This window comes from Myripristis murdjan, chromosome 16 (assembly GCF_902150065.1).
Source record: "Myripristis murdjan chromosome 16, fMyrMur1.1, whole genome shotgun sequence".
In the NCBI taxonomy this organism is placed as follows: Eukaryota; Metazoa; Chordata; class Actinopteri; order Holocentriformes; family Holocentridae; genus Myripristis; species Myripristis murdjan.
The window spans coordinates 31,328,641-31,345,432 of record NC_043995.1 but is presented as its reverse complement, the minus strand read 5'-3'; the positions used below and the strand labels follow the sequence as shown (position 1 = coordinate 31,345,432).

The 16,792-nt window shown below is 41.5% G+C and overlaps 1 protein-coding gene across 1 annotated transcript; it reads right to left on the bottom strand.

The window, feature by feature from the left end:
- Nucleotides 1–4,449: 4,449 nt before the first annotated feature.
- On the bottom strand, nucleotides 4,450–15,774 carry LOC115373851 (uncharacterized). Its single transcript, XM_030072447.1, has 10 exons — nucleotides 15,294–15,774; nucleotides 13,950–14,309; nucleotides 12,391–12,744; nucleotides 10,342–10,359; nucleotides 9,929–9,992; nucleotides 9,787–9,830; nucleotides 8,968–9,118; nucleotides 8,266–8,379; nucleotides 7,613–7,680; nucleotides 4,450–5,169 (listed from the first exon to the last, which is right to left on the bottom strand). Exons 1-10 carry the CDS (start codon nucleotides 15,684–15,686, stop codon nucleotides 5,146–5,148), a joined length of 1,590 nt encoding a protein of 529 aa, XP_029928307.1. The 5' UTR covers nucleotides 15,687–15,774; the 3' UTR covers nucleotides 4,450–5,145.
- Between the last annotated feature and the right edge of the window lie 1,018 nt (nucleotides 15,775–16,792).

Below are 16,792 nucleotides of genomic sequence, written 5' to 3'. Positions count from 1 at the left end.
TGTCATATTCATAATATAGTGGAAAGCACGGGTTTGGTGGGAAAATGCGTTCAGATTTATTTGAATGAACAGCATGTTTGTTTAAAATGGATTTTTAAATGTCTTTTGCTTGTGTGGTGAGTTTGTATGTCCAACAGCTGCAGACTCGGCATGCTTAAAGCTTGACATATCACTCAAAACAGTTTATTTTTCAACTCTATGTGATGGATTTGTGCCTGGATGATGGCTGAAGGTTTGTTGGAAAAGTAGGCCTGATGATTATTATTCATGTTTTAGAGCGCTGAAACTTTTTTCTGATATCAAACACACACACCAGACGGCTGAACGGAGCCAGAAATGTGCAGTAATATCTGTTTGTCACAGGGTTTGTGTTTGAGAACGGGTTTTCGCCTCAGCAGCCACACCTGTTGTGGAAACAGAGAGGAGACCTGAGGCGGAGGAGGGTCAACTCTCCGCTTAAAAAACACAGATAAGACGGATATTGTTCAACACACAAGCCTGGGATGGGATTTAGGATGAGGGTTAATAGTTGACGAGGCGACCCCCAGCCCCGCGTGCCCCTCCTACAAACTGTTCCAGACTTTTTACCATAAACCGAGCGGCCGACCTGCAGGGGAACGCCGCTGTGGTCGCACGCGGCGTCATCGCCTCTCAGATTTATGCCGTTTTGTCCGCAGCACATTCTTTGCTCATGGTGTAAGTGGCCTGTTGCTCAACAGCTTCGCCCCCGATGATGAAAAGAGCAGAGGAAACATGCGGGGGGTTTCTGGGTGGAGGGCACAGCGGCAGGTTGATAAGAAAGGTGAGAGGTAAACATTGACCTGAGTGCTATCAGCGCTGCTGCAGGCCCATCTTTCACTGCAGAGCCTGCTGATAACTCTCTTTCACTGCCAGCTGTAAACCTCAGAGTGAGCTGAGCCCCGGCCTCACCTCAGAGCGAGGCTGCAGCAGCAAAGGTGGGAGAAGGCTTTGTCTTAGTCTCAGATTAAAAGTATTTTCCTTCAAAAAGGTAAAAAATCTGCAAGTGGGATTAGATATTCCCAGTTTCATTTGTTTCAAGAATTTTATAGCACAAATCTGCTGAGACAAGGCAGAATAAGGCAGATAAGCCCACTAGGATCAAAAAAATGACACTTGATCCAAGAAAATTATGGAAACAAGTGGGATTATCTCATCCCCCTGGCAGTTTTTTTTTTATTTTTATTTTATTTTTTTTATTATTATTTCACTTAAGAAAATCAAAATTTGAACTCTGAAATGATACTGAATTACTTGATAGCTGCGGGAAAATTCACCTTTGTGAAATCATGATTGCTATTTGTATTGCATGTACGTGTGTGAATATGAAAGGGTGAACATAAACTTCTTATTGGCCGTTCAGTGTTGGTGACATGTCGTGTACCAAGTGTGTTCCTGAAACACACATTATCTGTTGAACACAGAAATAAATGTAAAGCTGACGTTTCATTTTACTTGATATCCTCCTGCATCTGCATGTGGAAATTCAACAATTTGAAAAACTCAAAGTCTGAGTCCAGCAGGAAGCGATAGTGGTGTTTATTATTTTCAAACATTACATATATTACATTATGTTAATGTAATCAAGTGTTTTTTTATAGATAACCCTAACCCTAACCAAAGGCTTTGGTGACTTAAGCATCAAAAATGCTCAACATGATATATGAAATATGTTGAAATGAATTTGTAACTTAATTTGTAGTTAAGAATTCAGTTTAGCCGTACAGGAACTTCATTTTAGGAGACAGAGTTGGAGCAGGAAGAAGTATGGAAACCTCAAACAATGAAGGACTTTGTGGAGCGTGGAGGTCTGAGCCGAGCCTGCCAGGACCAGACCTGATCCTAGATTAACTGAAGTCACACTTTTTCCTTCCAGCAGAAAACCTGAGTCATTTTAACTTTGACCTCCAGACTTTTGCTTTTCAGTGTCAATTTTTCTCTCCTCCACCAAATCCTCTCTGCTGGGGAATTTATTTCTGAGACTGTTGGTGCGCTGAGTTTCTTATTTGTGTTTTAAGACCAAACCGATCGGTCTTCATCCTGTTTCGGGCCGGCGGCGGTCCCGTTTGGCTCCGGAGCAGGGGAACGAGGACGGGAGGGGAAAACTTCAGTTTTTACTTCAAATCCAACAGAGGAAGTCAGATAATCTAAGCTGGCCTCTCTGTTAATGGATAACTGGATCGGTACACATGTAGACACACACACACACACACACCCACTCCATCAAACATGTGTATGCAAACATGTATGTACACATGGGAAGGTATTCACTCACACACACACACACACACACACACACAGGGAGCAGTGAGTGGACTGGGCTCTCCACAGCAGAGTGTTATTTCCCAGTTCAGTTGCTTTAATGGTTTCTCTGCTTGTTAAGAGCATTCAGACAGATCAGCCTGACCTCTGACCTCTGACCTCTGACACCGACCGATGACCGTCCATCAGCTCCTCACTTTGTTCAGAGACTAAGTGGCAGTGACACAGGAAAATAAAAATCTGTCATAATTAGCGCTGAAACAACTAATCTGGTTAATCCATGACAGTTAACTGACGGGAAATTAATCAGTTATGATTCTGATCATCAGTTAATTGTCCTTTAATTAAATAAAAACGCCAAACACTGATTGTTTTTTCCCTCGGTGCTTTCAGGTGCAGCGTGCAGGATTGGAGAAATTATCTGTGCATGGGATTGAGGAATGCGACTGAATTTTGCATTAAATCTGGATGTTTGAACCAAGATTATGCTGCAAGATGTTTTTTTTGTTTTTTTAACGACATAAAATAGAGATAATCCCACTTGTTTCCAACGCTCATCAGTTTGTTTCCAGAACTGTCTTGACCCAGGTGTCATTTTCTTGATCCTTACACTGCCTCGTTTCAACAGATTATTCTTGTTCCCAGGGAATATTCCTGAACCAAATGAAACGGCACTGGAAACATGTGGGATTATCTAATCCCACTGGTTGATTTTTTTTTTTTTTTTTTTTTTTTTTTTTGATTCTTTTAAGAAAATCAAGATTTTAAGACTAAAGATCAGACTGATGGACTCATTAAGATGGAGAATTTTTTTCACAACACACACACACACACACACACACACACACATACACACACACACACACAAACACACTGCTATATACAGTATATGTTTAACTTTGCACTGGTGTGTGTGTATCTGTGTGTATGTGTGTGTGTGTGTTCTGGATGTTTACGATGTCGCCACAGGGATGGTTTCAGATATGTTTTATTGCACTGTAACTGAGAACATGACACACACACACACACACACACACATACATACACACACACATTCGTACGTACATGCATACACACTTCCCGACAACAAACGTTAAAAACATGAACTCAGGATATTGAACGTCTCATGGAGGCTTAAACAGGATCCATACGTTTCATTTCCTGTCCGTGTCAGTCACACACACACACACACACACACACACACACACTGCATCGTGTGTTTGACTAAGGCTGTACGATTCTGTGTCATATCACATGAAACAAACATGGAAACTGCGAGGAGACGACCTGTAAATGTGACTTCAGGTGTTTTTAATAAACCAGGTGTGTTTAAGTCAAACCACAGGAAATACATGACTGCAAACAAACAAAGAAAAGACACTAATTTGAAAAAAGAGACAAGGAAAATATGCATTAACCGACGTGAGGACGGTTTATCACCTAAATACTGTGTACATGTAAGGAGGAAGAATCCCTGCCTGAACTTTAGTCAAAATAACTCTAATATATGAATTTTTTTAAAACTGTGTGTGTGTGTTACCTGGAATCCTTTAAAAAGCAGCGCACTGTGTATACAATAGAAAATAATGATGTAAAACACACAAAGAAATATGAATTATCTTAAAAAAAAAAACTCAAAACGGAAAAATTATGTAAGGAAAAAAGGGTGAAAAGAGTGGGATAACATATTTTACAAATGCTAAAAATAAAAAAATATATATATTGTTGCTTTACCCTGATGCTCAACATGTCTATATGTGGTGGGGAGAAAAAAAAAAAAAATCTCATTGCCAGCCTGCAGCATTATGAAGTCTGTGTCGCCATCTGCTGGTGAGCAGCTGCACTGCAGGCACAACATTCATCTTTCTTTCTTTCTTTCTTTCTTTCTTTCTTTCCAGTTGGTTATCACACGATGTGTTCAATGACCACGGCTCTCAAAATTCCTAAATTCTTTTCTCACTCAAACGCACCAGCCACCAGCAAAACTGTGTGTATCTGCAAAACTGGTCAATTTAATTTTTAAAACTTGACACACAGGGGTTCAGGTGAAAATTAAAAAAAAAAGTAGATATACGGTGATGGATACAGAGAGAAACTGTCCATCAAAATGAGAGAAAACACTCAGTCAGATGTTCCTCCATGCCCGGGAATTATTTTTTATTATTATTATTTTTTTTTATGTATGTGATCATTAATGTATGAAAAAAAAATCTCAAAAAATAAAGCACAGCGAGAACCTTAAAGCAACACTGCAGAGAGACTCTGTTTAGTGATGGAAACTTTGAGTAAAACATTAAAAAGATTGAATAAATACTTTTATTATATTATAGACAAAAGAAGACAGAAACTGTAAGCCGATTGTAAAGATAAATTTAGCGCCTGAGTTTTGGTGGAATTACTGGATTCTGTCTGCAGGTTTTCACCGAGGGGTAACCGTGATCCACTGCAGCAGTTTGGGGGTGAAGTGCCTTGCTCAAGGGCAGACACTGAGGAAGGAGAGAGCAGGTTTTCCTTTCTGCTTGTCATCCAGTTACAAATCTGCTAAATATGCATATTACAGTTTTTTTTTTTTTTTTCATTTTATTTTATTATGTCTTATTGTTTTCATACTGAAATGCATTTTACTGCTAATATTTAAGGTAATAAAAGATTTTTTTTTTCTTAAACTGACCTGACACGCCGCTTTCAGCGCTTAATAATCATAATGTTATGAGTAAAATATAAATTGGATTATAAAGATGATGAAAGGTTTAAAACCATACAGTGGTTTCAATTTCTAAAAAACTTATCATATCAAATAAAATAAAATAAAATAAAATAAAATAAAAAAAGGTCTTGTCCCGTTCACCAAGCTGCTTTTTATCTTCAGATGATTGTTGATTTGAGGAACTGTGAAAAGAGGGAAAACATCATGAAAACTTTCAACAGCATGTTTTAAAGTTATTATTATTATCAGTAGTAGTAGTAATAATAGTAATAGTTTTGTTTTGTTTGTTTTTTTAACATTGAACCAACTTCATTCCAAGTGATTGCCCTTAGTGATCAATAAAACTGTCAGTCAAACAGAGTCAGGCAAAAAAAAAAAAAAGTTCATTTCAATAGTTGATGAAACTGAGCTCTCTCTGCTTTTACTGCTACAAACCACAGCAACAAAAACACACAACATGTTTCACATTAAGAACAAAAAAAAAGGTGGTGTGTACATGCTAATGTGGGGGAAGTGTGTATATACACTATATTACCAAAAGTATTCGCTCACCCATTCAAATGATCAGAATCAGGTGTCCTAATCACTTGGCCTGGCCACAGGTGTATAAAATCAAGCACTCAGGCATGCAGACTGTGAAACAAGACATTTGTGAAAGAATGGGCCGCTCTCAGGAGCTCAGTGAATTCCAGCGTGGAACTGTCATAGGATGCCACCTGTGCAACAAATCCAGTCGTGAAATTTCCTCGCTCCTAAATATTCCACAGTCAACTGTCAGCTCTATTATAACAAAATGGAAGCGTTTGGGAACAACAGCAACTCAGCCACGAAGTGGTAGGCCACGTAAAGTGACGGAGAGGGGTCAGCGGATGCTGAAGCGCATAGTGCAAAGAGGTCGCCGACTTTCTGCACAGTCAGTTGCTACAGAGCTACAAACTTCATGTGACCTTCAGATTAGCCCAAGTACAGTACGCAGAGAGCTTCATGGAATGGGTTTCCATGGCCGAGCAGCTGCAGCCAAGCCACACATCACCAAGTGCAATGCAAAGCGTCGGATGCAATGGTGTAAAGCACGCCGCCACTGGCCTCTAGAGCAGTGGAGAGTGATGAATCACGCTTTTCCATCTGGCAATCTGATGGACGAGTCTTGGTTTGGAGGTTGCCAGGAGAACGGTACATTTCAGACTGCATTGTGCCGACTGTGAAATTTGGTGGAGGAGGAATTATGGTGTGGGGTTGTTTTTCAGGAGCTGGGCTTGGCCCCTTAGTTCCAGTGAAAGGAACTTTGAATGCTTCAGGATACCAAAACATTTTGGACAATTCCATGCTCCCAACCTTGTGGGAACAGTTTGGAGCGGGCCCCTTCCTCTTCCAACATGACTGTGCACCAGTGCACAAAGCAAGGTCCATAAAGACATGGATGACAGAGTCTGGTGTGGATGAACTTGACTGGCCTGCACAGAGTCCTGACCTGAACCCGATAGAACACCTTTGGGATGAATTAGAGCGGAGACTGAGAGCCAGGCCTTCTCGACCGACCAACATCAGTGTGTGACCTCACCAATGCGCTTTTGGAAGAATGGTCAAAAATTCCTATAAACACTCTCCTCAACCTTGTGGACAGTCTTCCCAGAAGAGTTGAAGCTGTAATAGCTGCAAAAGGTGGACCGACATCATATTGAACTCTATGGGTTAGGAATGGGATGGCACTTCAGTTCATAGTATGAGTAAAGGCAGGTGAGCGAATACTTTTGGTAATATAGTGTATGTTAGTGTGTGTGTGTGTGTGTGTGTTCTGTGTGCACACCTGTGTTTGCATGTCTGCTGAAATTAGGGCCCATTTGGAGGACAAAGTGTAAATGACCTTAAAACTCAATAAGTTGGTTCAAACCACAGGAGCCGAAACCTGCTCCCAACAGTAACAGCTTGGCAAAAAATGACATGTGGTGTGTGTGTGTGTGTGTGTGTGTGTGTGTGTGTGTCTGTGTGTGTGTGTGAGAGAGAGAGAGAGAGAGAGAGAGAGAGAGAGAGAACAAGTTTCTGCCTCTGCATTCCAATGTTTTTTCCTCAGACAGTCAGCACAGGTATGTGACGTCACACAGAAGAGCGTCTGTCGGCTGCACTTGCGTACACTTACTTGTTTTATTTTCTTAAACAAATAGTGCAAAACAAGGTGCAAAATAACTGAAATGCACAAATCAATACAAACAAATGTGCAAAGCAGTGAGGTGAAAACTATTGGAATGTGGTGCTACAGCAGGCAGTGAAGCCAGAGGGGCCAAATGCCGGACGTGATGTAGTTCAGCGGACCAATCAGAGCTCTTGTGGTCTGTGTAGTTACAATTTTTCGGAGGAGTGTGGCAAGTCTCTGCGGCGGTCGCAGAGGGCCCACAAAGGACGCATTTCCTGCGTTTAAGGTTGAGAAATGCCTGGGAAAATGTAGCTTCTGTGGACACTATCGCGCTATTTGATCAGTAAAATAGTTTCACTACTTAAAAGCTTTTTGATTTGGAAAACAGCGACGTTACGGTCACGCTACTGACAAATGAAGTTAAACTGGTAACGTGGCTACTTGTCTGTTATATTTCAACTGCTGTCAGTCTGCTGACTGTAAAGTGAACTGACCTGCTTGAAGGAGAAGCTGGCGATCTGACAGTCGCACGGCATGTTGACCTGATGAGCCTCGAAACGATCTGAGACAGAGGATAAACACACACACACACACACACACACACACGGACATGCTCTGTAACACCAGTGATACGAGTGGGCATGATAATATTTCACCTCCTGATGTTTTAACTGACCCTGGGTAATCAAAGTTCATTAAAATATTGATCACATCCACTTTCACTGGGAGCATTTCATGAGCTCAAACAAACGAATGAATGAATGAATGAATGAATTAATGATGAATGATAAAATACACAACTACATTTTGTCTTGGATCTTTTTTTTTTTTTTTTTGCTAATACCTGTTCTTTTTTCTCCCAACAAGTGAAAGAAAGAAAAAACTGGGTAACATCAGAAAATACAGAAAACTAAATTAATCTAAAGCCAGCGGACACATGAGGAGAATCACAAATGGTTTGGTCTACTTCTTCTTCTTTTAGTTATTTATTTATTTATTTACTCTGCCAAACATCCCAGAATACGGTACAAAGCATGGATTTTTGATTAGATTCAACTTGAAGTGATGCTGATTCAAGGATCACAACGCTGAAACGGTGCAGATTAAAACAACCTCACAGATTAGGATTAGGTGCAGGTGTTTTTACCTTTCAGGATGAGGAGTTTTGTTATCATGGCCATGAAGTTATCGTAGTCGATGCCTCCTCTGGAGCTGTACCGCTGCCACAGCACCTTGAAACTGTCCTTGTCTAAAGTGATGCCTGCACACACACACACACACACACACACACACACACACACACTCGTCAGTGGAGATAAAGTCTGAACTGGCTGCTCGTCCTGAAGCACACTGCCAACAAAAAGATATTTCACTTTTTAAATGAGTGCAACGTTCCTCCAATGTGATGTCTGTTTTCTATTTACTGGAGTTTATGATTTTAATCAGTGTTTAATCTCTTAAATTTACTACTTCTCGCAAATTTGCAACTTTGTTATCTCAGAATTTGTGAGGTTTTTTTTCATAAATTTACGACTTTAATGTCAGAAGTTTTGTCTCTGAATGCTATCCCTCCTCCCCTGGCTCCATCTTCTTGTTTTGCCTCCAGTAATGGCCCCAAAACGCCGTCGTATGATATGACTTTTTCTTTTTGCCCCATGAAATTTTTTTTTAAAAAACTCACTGGGATGATTTCAGAAATATGCAGGAATGAGAAAAATCTTGCTTCTCCCGCTGCTGCACCGGATTTTCATCCAGCAGCAGGAGCAGCAAAATGAGAGACGACACTGATTTTAAAAAACCTGCATAAAGGTAACGTACTCCTAAATATGTGCATGTGTTATGGTATTACCGCGGGCGAGCAGAGCCCTTTTCATCTGCGGCTCGTTGAGGAAGCCCTGGTTCCTCCACTCGTAGCTCTCCAGGTACTCCCTCCTGGTGACGCTGACGTACTGCTCCAGCTTGGAGAACTCGGCCACGTCCAGGGAGCCGGAGCCGTCCTCCTGATACGGCCGCTCAGGACCCAAACCGAAACATCATACATGTCTCTGCTGCACCTGACATCACTTCATTTATCGGACCGAAGAAATTTTTTTACTCTCAAGTCAATGCATTGTTTGATTTAGTCGTAAGATCTGATAATTAAACGAGTCCAAATGTACTGACGTTACCTTTAACGCTGCGTTCAAGAAAACTCGCAACTGGGAATTCGGCTGTGATGTCAGAGCTCCAGTTCATCTGATCATCACTGACGTTGTGAATGGAGCAATGACAATAATAATAAATAACAACGAAGGAGTCTTGAATCTTGAATCTTGGTAGGAATGTAATTTTTGTAAAAGTATTTGTTGACTTTTTAACACAAGATTTGATGTGTGAAGTACAAACAATAAAAACATTTATATTTTGCTCTGATTGTAGTAAGATGTGGAATTTAAGTCAGTCACAACGGAGCTAACGTGGGTTTTTCACGTTACCACCTCTGCTGTGTTTTAGCCGGCGTTACGCTGCATCGTGAGCGTAGCATAACATTTCCACCAGGGTCGAGTTCAGGTTTGGGACCTTTGACTCCACAACCGTCTTTACTGCTCCTCTTCACTTTGATCTGTCTAACAAATCCCTAAAAAAATCACTGAGTCCAGCTGTGAAAAACTGCGCCGGCAAAGGATACGTCCTTGTAAGTCAGCAGGATGTGGGCCGTCTCCAGACTCAAGGCTAAATTAGAGGAAAATAAATGCCATTGTGAGTGTAAGGCTCTGACTCGGGACTGCAGAAAATGTAAAGATGGCAGAGGTGGTGAGAAATAAACCGACCTTTGCCGTGAACGGAGTAGCCGCGGTTGTTCAGCTTCGCCAAAACCCCGTCGGCACGCAGACGCTGGAGGGAACAAAGGAAAAAAATCACACAAAGCGTGCAACTGCGTTTTCTTCTTGTGTTTAAATGTGCAGCGAGTAAGATTTTTACTGCCTGATAATATGAATATGATGTAATATTATGTGCCTGGTGAGGATGCTTTACACTCAGCTGGCAAAAACAGCAGAATAAGTACTTAATTTGATGGTTGAGTCTTCATGGTTCTCTTCATCAGACTGCCTATTTTAGTTTTTTTTTGCCAGTTGAGTCTAAAGGTCCGCACTTCACTGGACCCTTGGCAGTTTTGCATATGGCATCTTTAATATTTTTACAGCAACATTTAGTTTTTTGAGAGCAACTTATCTGGAAATACCTCAGGACTGTCGCCTTCCTGTGAAAGAAAAGGGAAACGGAGAGTAAGAGTCAGATTAGGTGTATTGTCACTTCCAAAATCTACATTACAGAGTGAGAGGTCAGAGATTGCAGCTCAGTAAACTGATGAAACATAAATGATCAATCAGAAATTAATTTTTCACGACCAAGAATTGTTGGATTTGTTCATTTTGGTTAGAAATGAAATCTTGGGTACCAATAATGGATCAGTCACATTCACTCAATGCAGCATTTTGTATAGTAGCTCCCATTTAGATGAATGAATGAATGAATGAATGAATGAATGAATGAATTTTGTAATTGTGTTTTTCACTGGTTGGTTAGTTGCAGAAAAAAAAAATCTCAATTCAGGAGCTGCGCCATGTTGTCAACAAGTCAAGATCAAAATCTTATATGGCTGGACCATGTATGAAATGCTTTGAGGGATTTTAATTTGAAATGACGGACACAGGAAGTGGTGACGTGCATTCACATCGGTGCAGACTTCTGCGGTTATCAGTCTCTATCGGGCAGAAAATCTAAAGTGTGGATCGTTTCAAACTCTGCAGGCAATTCACCCATCATTCATCAAACTCAAACATAATTTATCATCTGAAGCATAAAAATAGCCAAACATTAGCCAGCTAGCACCGCTGCTGGTTGTTTCAACACATTCTGTCTCGTTAACAGGCGACTCGCTTCGTTCATGCACTAGAGAAATTAACATTTTAACAGCTCATTATTACAGTTTTGTATTTTTCTGTAATGTAGCACAGCAAACTCAAACCATTCTCTGATGCCACAAGAACATATATATTCACATAATTAAAAAGTGCAGCGACAATTCGACTGACAGTTTGAAGTAACGGCTTGTAGTCGACGAGGAAAATCTTTGGCCGGGAGCAGGCGTAAAAAAAAAAAAAATAAAAATATTGGACTTACTCCATCCAATTATGTCAACAATTTCCACCTAAATGAGTTGTGTTGGATATAATTTAATTAATTCAATTCTGTTAAGGTGGCAGTAACTGACTTTTTCCAACGTGATCTGGTCAGCTTGGATCTAATTAATAAATCAGTGTCCAGCTAAATAAACTGACCAAACATAAATTCAACAAAGGGTCCTTTATTTTGCTGTAATTAACCCTGTTGATTAATGGCAACATGAAGATATTTCTTCATACTCTACCTGGCTATTTAGTAAAACCAGCTAAACTATAGATCCAGTTTAACTGGCTTAAGTGCATTTTGTTTTAACTGGCTGGTTTTCAGTATTAAAATGGTAGTGCTTTTAAGTCGACTTACTAAACCTGATTTCCACACATTGAAGTTAAGAAAATTCCAATCAAACTATTGTGTTTTTTTTTTTTTTTTTTTTTCATTTTAGCCAATTTATTACCGATGAAATTCAATATAACATCATGGATGATCAACCTGGTCAGCCGCCTGATAAAGTCTAATGAGTCTGATGCAGTTCACCTCAGCAGCTCTGCTATAAATTCTACCTTTAAAAAAATTCATAATGTTCAGTTTTTGTTGACATTGTGGAGAATGTGTCACTTTAATTCTGTGTTTATTATTGAGGTTGTAGTTTGCAGAAGTTTTGTACTGGACTGCATTACATTGAGAGGTGTTTCAACTTTTTTATCCTCCCTATTTATTTTACATGAGGGGGGGCAGAATAGTGGAAACAGCTGTCAGTAAAGTGCAGTCCAGTCCAACAGCAGCACTAACTATGAGCTCAATGCCAAACATAGAAGTGAATGAACACCTCTATAACTGTGACAACAAGACAAGCTGAGCATTATAGGCAGCAGGAGAGGAAACTTTATGGCACAACAGCTGGATTAGATTAGACTGTACAGGTGGAGCTGATAAAGTGGACGCTCAAATAATTAAAGTGTGACGACAATTCAACTAATGGGTTGAACTAGGTAGCTAGGAAACTCTTTGCTTGAGGGCATAAATACACAACATTACACACACTCTGAACCATTTAACTCAGTTGTAACCGGAACTGTTCTGACTCAGCCAAGCGTCCGCTGCTCACCGTCACACACATGTCCTCTGGGAAGGAGTCGCAGTTGAGCTCTTCCGGCCACTGGATGCCAAAGTTGCTCATCAGCCCCTCGCAGCCCCGCTTGGATTTCTCACACAGCGACTTGCAGGGCTTCTGCTGTTCGCCCTCCACGCAGCGGGGGGCGTACACCAGGCACAGGAAGTAGCGGATGTCCACTCTGCACACGCTCTGCACCAGCGAGTTGAAAAAGGACATCTTGATGGCGGCGTCTCTTTGGCTTTGTTGTCCCAGGAGGTTCGGCATCTTCGTCTGGTTGTAGGACAGGCCTTCGCACATCGATATGGTGAGCGGCTCGCACATCTCGCCGCTGCTGCTCACTCCAAACTGCACCCCACAAAACACACACACACACACACACACACACACACACACACACACACACACACACACAAACACACTTATTCAAGATTTGGGTGACTTTCTCTGTAGGTACACATGGTCCTGATTAGAGTCCATCTAATCAGATTTTTTAAAAACTGATTTCTGATTTTCTGATATTTTGTGTTAATATTCCTTTGAAATTTGAAAATAGAATAGAATATAATGTTGCAAATGCAAAAAAAGATGAGATACTGTTAATTGATGTTCAAAAGCTTTTAACAAATGTGCTGCAGAATGACCTTTTTTCATATCGGAGAAGGAAGGCATGGACACACCGACATCTGATACTCAAAAAAAAGGCAGATATCTATCGACCAGATATCTCGGTAAAACAATGAATTGTCTCGCCCTGCTCATAATTAACAAGATTCATGCGTTCCTTGCTCGTAGCAACACTTTTGGCTGGCTGATTGTTTTTATTTTATTTCATTTTCTGGTAATCAGCACTTTTAAAAGACAACGAGACAGCGAACTACACTGCAGGAGAAGCTGCAGCTCTCACTGCTCTCACTAGAAACACCAATACGCAGACGACTACTTGTTTTAGCTGTGAGTCAGTGAGAGTCTGAAATTCAGAGAAATTCAGTCGATGTTGGCAAAAATAGCAAAACCGGGAATTAAAATGCCTGAATTTTTGAAAAAATTCTGGCAATTTTTTAGTTTTATTTTATTGTAATATTTATTTTTAAGATCATTTCCTTGTATTTTTTTTTTCCATTTTTCTCCTCAAAAATTTCAGGTCATCTCTTAAACAAACTTTTATTTAACACTAATTTATTGGATGGTTTGTTTGTGTTTGCTGAAGCAGATCTGCACTCCGTCTGCAGTGCACTTACTTTTATTACAAAATGTATCAACTAAATAATAGTCTGCAGGTCATTAAAAAATGGTAAAAACAAACAAACAAACAAAAAAAAAAAAACAGGTTTTACAACCAGATAAAGTGGAGAACTAACATTCCTCCTCTCAGACACGGCTGCCTGCAGACATTTTTGTTGATCTGGCGTCTGAGTGCAGATATCGGCCGACACTGATAATCGATCTGTCTCTCTTCGGTACACACTGATACTTGTGATGGACAGACACACTCATGACTACTGATTAGAAGTTATCATTACATCCCCTCTGAGCGGCGGACGCAGACTTACGTGTTCACATGACTCCGTTGAAAGCGCGTCACACTTTAAACTCTCCGGCCACTGGAAGCCAAACTTGTTCATGAGCGGCTCGCAGCCGGAGCGGGCCTGCTCACACAGCGTCTTGCAGGGCGGCCTCGCCTGGCCCGACGTGCACTCCGGGGCGTAGATGGAGCAGAGGAAGGGCCGCAGGTGAGGCGAGCACTGCACCTTCACGAGGGGGAAGAACTGATGGATCTCCAGACCCGCATCGTCCTGCGTTTGGTGTCCCAGCGCGTTGGGCATGACGGTGTCGCTGTAGGGCAAGTCCATGCACAGAGGGATGCTGATTGGCTGGCAGGTTGCCGGCGTGGGGGGCATGGAGGCCTGAACCTGGGCAAGAAGAAACCTCCATCAGCGGACTTTGACAAAACAACACTCCTGACTCATAACTCCACTAGTTCTCCCATCAAAGGTGGAGATGTACGACAGCGTTTTAGCGCCACCACAGGAAGAAAACAAAAATACGGAGCTGGGGCAGGGGGCGGGAGAGATGAGACAAAAAAAACCCTCAGAATTTCCAAAATTAAAGTTGTAAATTTATGAGAAAAATAACATAGAAATTCAGAGAATTTATTTTTTTTTCAAATCTGACTTTAAAAGTCACACATTTATGAGAAAATTTGTGTTTTTCTTTTTTTTTTTTTTTTTTTGATTATGGAACTTCATGGCTTGCAGACCCCGCTGCTTGCCGTGTATCAGGCCTGCAGCATTTTTCTTATAAAGCTTTTTTCTCTCAAATTTATGAGTTGTTCTCATGAATTTACCACGTTAACCTCAGAGAATATTTAGTAATAGTTTTTATCTCGTAGCTTTCTGAATTTAATCTTGAAAATTCTGCAGCAACTAATTTGCAACTAATCTACTAATCTACGACTACTTCAAAGTTAGCAATGCTATGTCAAATTATTCTCCTATTTTATAAGTCGCTGTGGAATAAGTAGGATAATGAACAGCTAGCTGTTCAATTTAGTAAAATAAATGAAACCATTCTGCTTAGCATGGGGGTCTTGATCAGGCTGTGGGGTTTATTTGGCAGTAAAGATTACATGACTCTGCATTATCCCTTATTTTGTTTAACTGTGAACTACATGTAAACTACTACAAAATGTGCCGTATAAATTTGAGTGATTTATTGCAAACACTGGAGCAAAACAGTGAATAAGAGCACAAGGAAATCTCATAATGTGATGGTTAATCTGACATGTCTAACTCAAGTCTAGCTTGAAAAAACAGAAAAATCACACCTGCATGGAAAAAAAAAGCACTGTCTCTTTGACTGTGGCAGCACCTCAGTGGTCTCCACATCATACTCACGTTCACACAGTTGGTCTCTGCTAAATTTTCACACTTGATGTTCTCTGGCCAGCTTAACCATCGGTCTATCAGGGCCGGCTCGCAGGCTCGCTTCACCCTCTCGCAGGAGGAGCGGCATGGCTGCGCGCGGCCGTCCTGCCCCGCGATGCATTCAGGTACGACCATGCGGCACATGAACGCGGCGACGTCCGGCGAGCAGCCCGTCACCACCACCTGGCCGATCTGCTGCAGGTTGTAGCCCTGGACTCCGTTGGGATGCATGGAGGTGTTGTAGCCCACGCCTTCGCAAAAGCTGACCATCACCGGTTTGCACGACGGCTTCTCCTCCGTCCTGCCGTGCGCACGCTGCAGGGACAGCAGGAGCGCCAGAGCCGACCAGAGCCACTGCATCATGGCTCTCCGTGATCTCAGAAAGCGTCTGGATCCTCTCGGAGGTTTGTGATCTTTCCTGTGTGCTGCTGTGCTCTGGAGATGCAGCACATCGACGGAGGTGGATCTTGTTTCTGGGAGCAGAGGAACTGATTTAGGACCACCGCTGGGGTCACATAACATACGACTTTCAACACAATGTGAAATCCAAACTGGTCTCAGAGCAGCCACAGTCCACATGCTCTGACGCTCCTGTTCAGCATTTTACAAGAAACTCAACATCAGGTTATGATTATGTGTGATTAAGTGCCTGCTCTGCGGCCCGGGGGCCGAGCTGTTGTTGCACAAAAGCTGGCAGAACGCAGCCGCGTTCAGGACAGAAAGTGTTTGAGGAAAACAAACTGTTACTGGAATAGAAACATTTGTAAGCAGCCTGCTGAACAGAAAACTGGAGCCTCCCAGATGCATGATGGGCAAAGGCAGCAGGATAAGAGATGGTCTGTCGCTGATCCTCCTGCAGTGAAAACAACTGGGCATCAACGTCTTCTTGACCGCAAACATGAAACTGGTACAAGATCACACTGGAGCGAAATGACCAAAAAAAGAAGTTGTGTTTGAGTGGTTGCAAACATGCATTTTTGAGGCGAAACAGATTGGGATTCTTTTGGCTTCTTTCTGTCTTTGGTTTGACCGCTCTGATGTTCCTGACAGAAAGTGAAGAAATCCAGTATTTTCCATTTGACCCAGAGTAGCCTGGTTTCAAGTTAGCCGTGAAAAAGAAACCAAAGTGTCAAAGCTGTTTACACCGCGGGAATATAGAGGACAGAATTCAAATGAATGACAGCTTCTTAACAGCTTCTGACTTTTTGACTGTCTAGATCCTCTATAGATCTGGTCTGTGAGATTTACAGAGTTTTTGAATGATAAACATCTCATAATTAGTTTTTCTTATTTTGATATGCAGCATTTTGGATTTAAAAAAAAAAAAAAACCTTTCCACTGTTGCCCCTTTTCCACCAAAAAATACCTGGTGCTAGTTCAGTGTTGGTGCTAGAGCCGGTGCTTAACTGGTTCCAACAAAGAACCGGTTTGCTTTTCCACCGGCCAAGAGCCAAGTGGACCCAAGTCAG

Coding starts and splice junctions, on each gene's coding strand:
- LOC115373851 (XM_030072447.1), bottom strand. CDS start 15,686: ATGATGCAGTGGCTCTGGTCGGCTCTGGCGCTCCTGCTGTCCCTGCAG. Junction 12,745..13,949: donor CAACGGAGTCATGTGAACAC/GTAAGTCTGCGT, acceptor TGTGGGGTGCAG/TTTGGAGTGAGCAGCAGCGG. Junction 9,119..9,786: donor TCCTGCTGACTTACAAGGAC/GTATCCTTTGCC, acceptor CGGCCGTATCAG/GAGGACGGCTCCGGCTCCCT.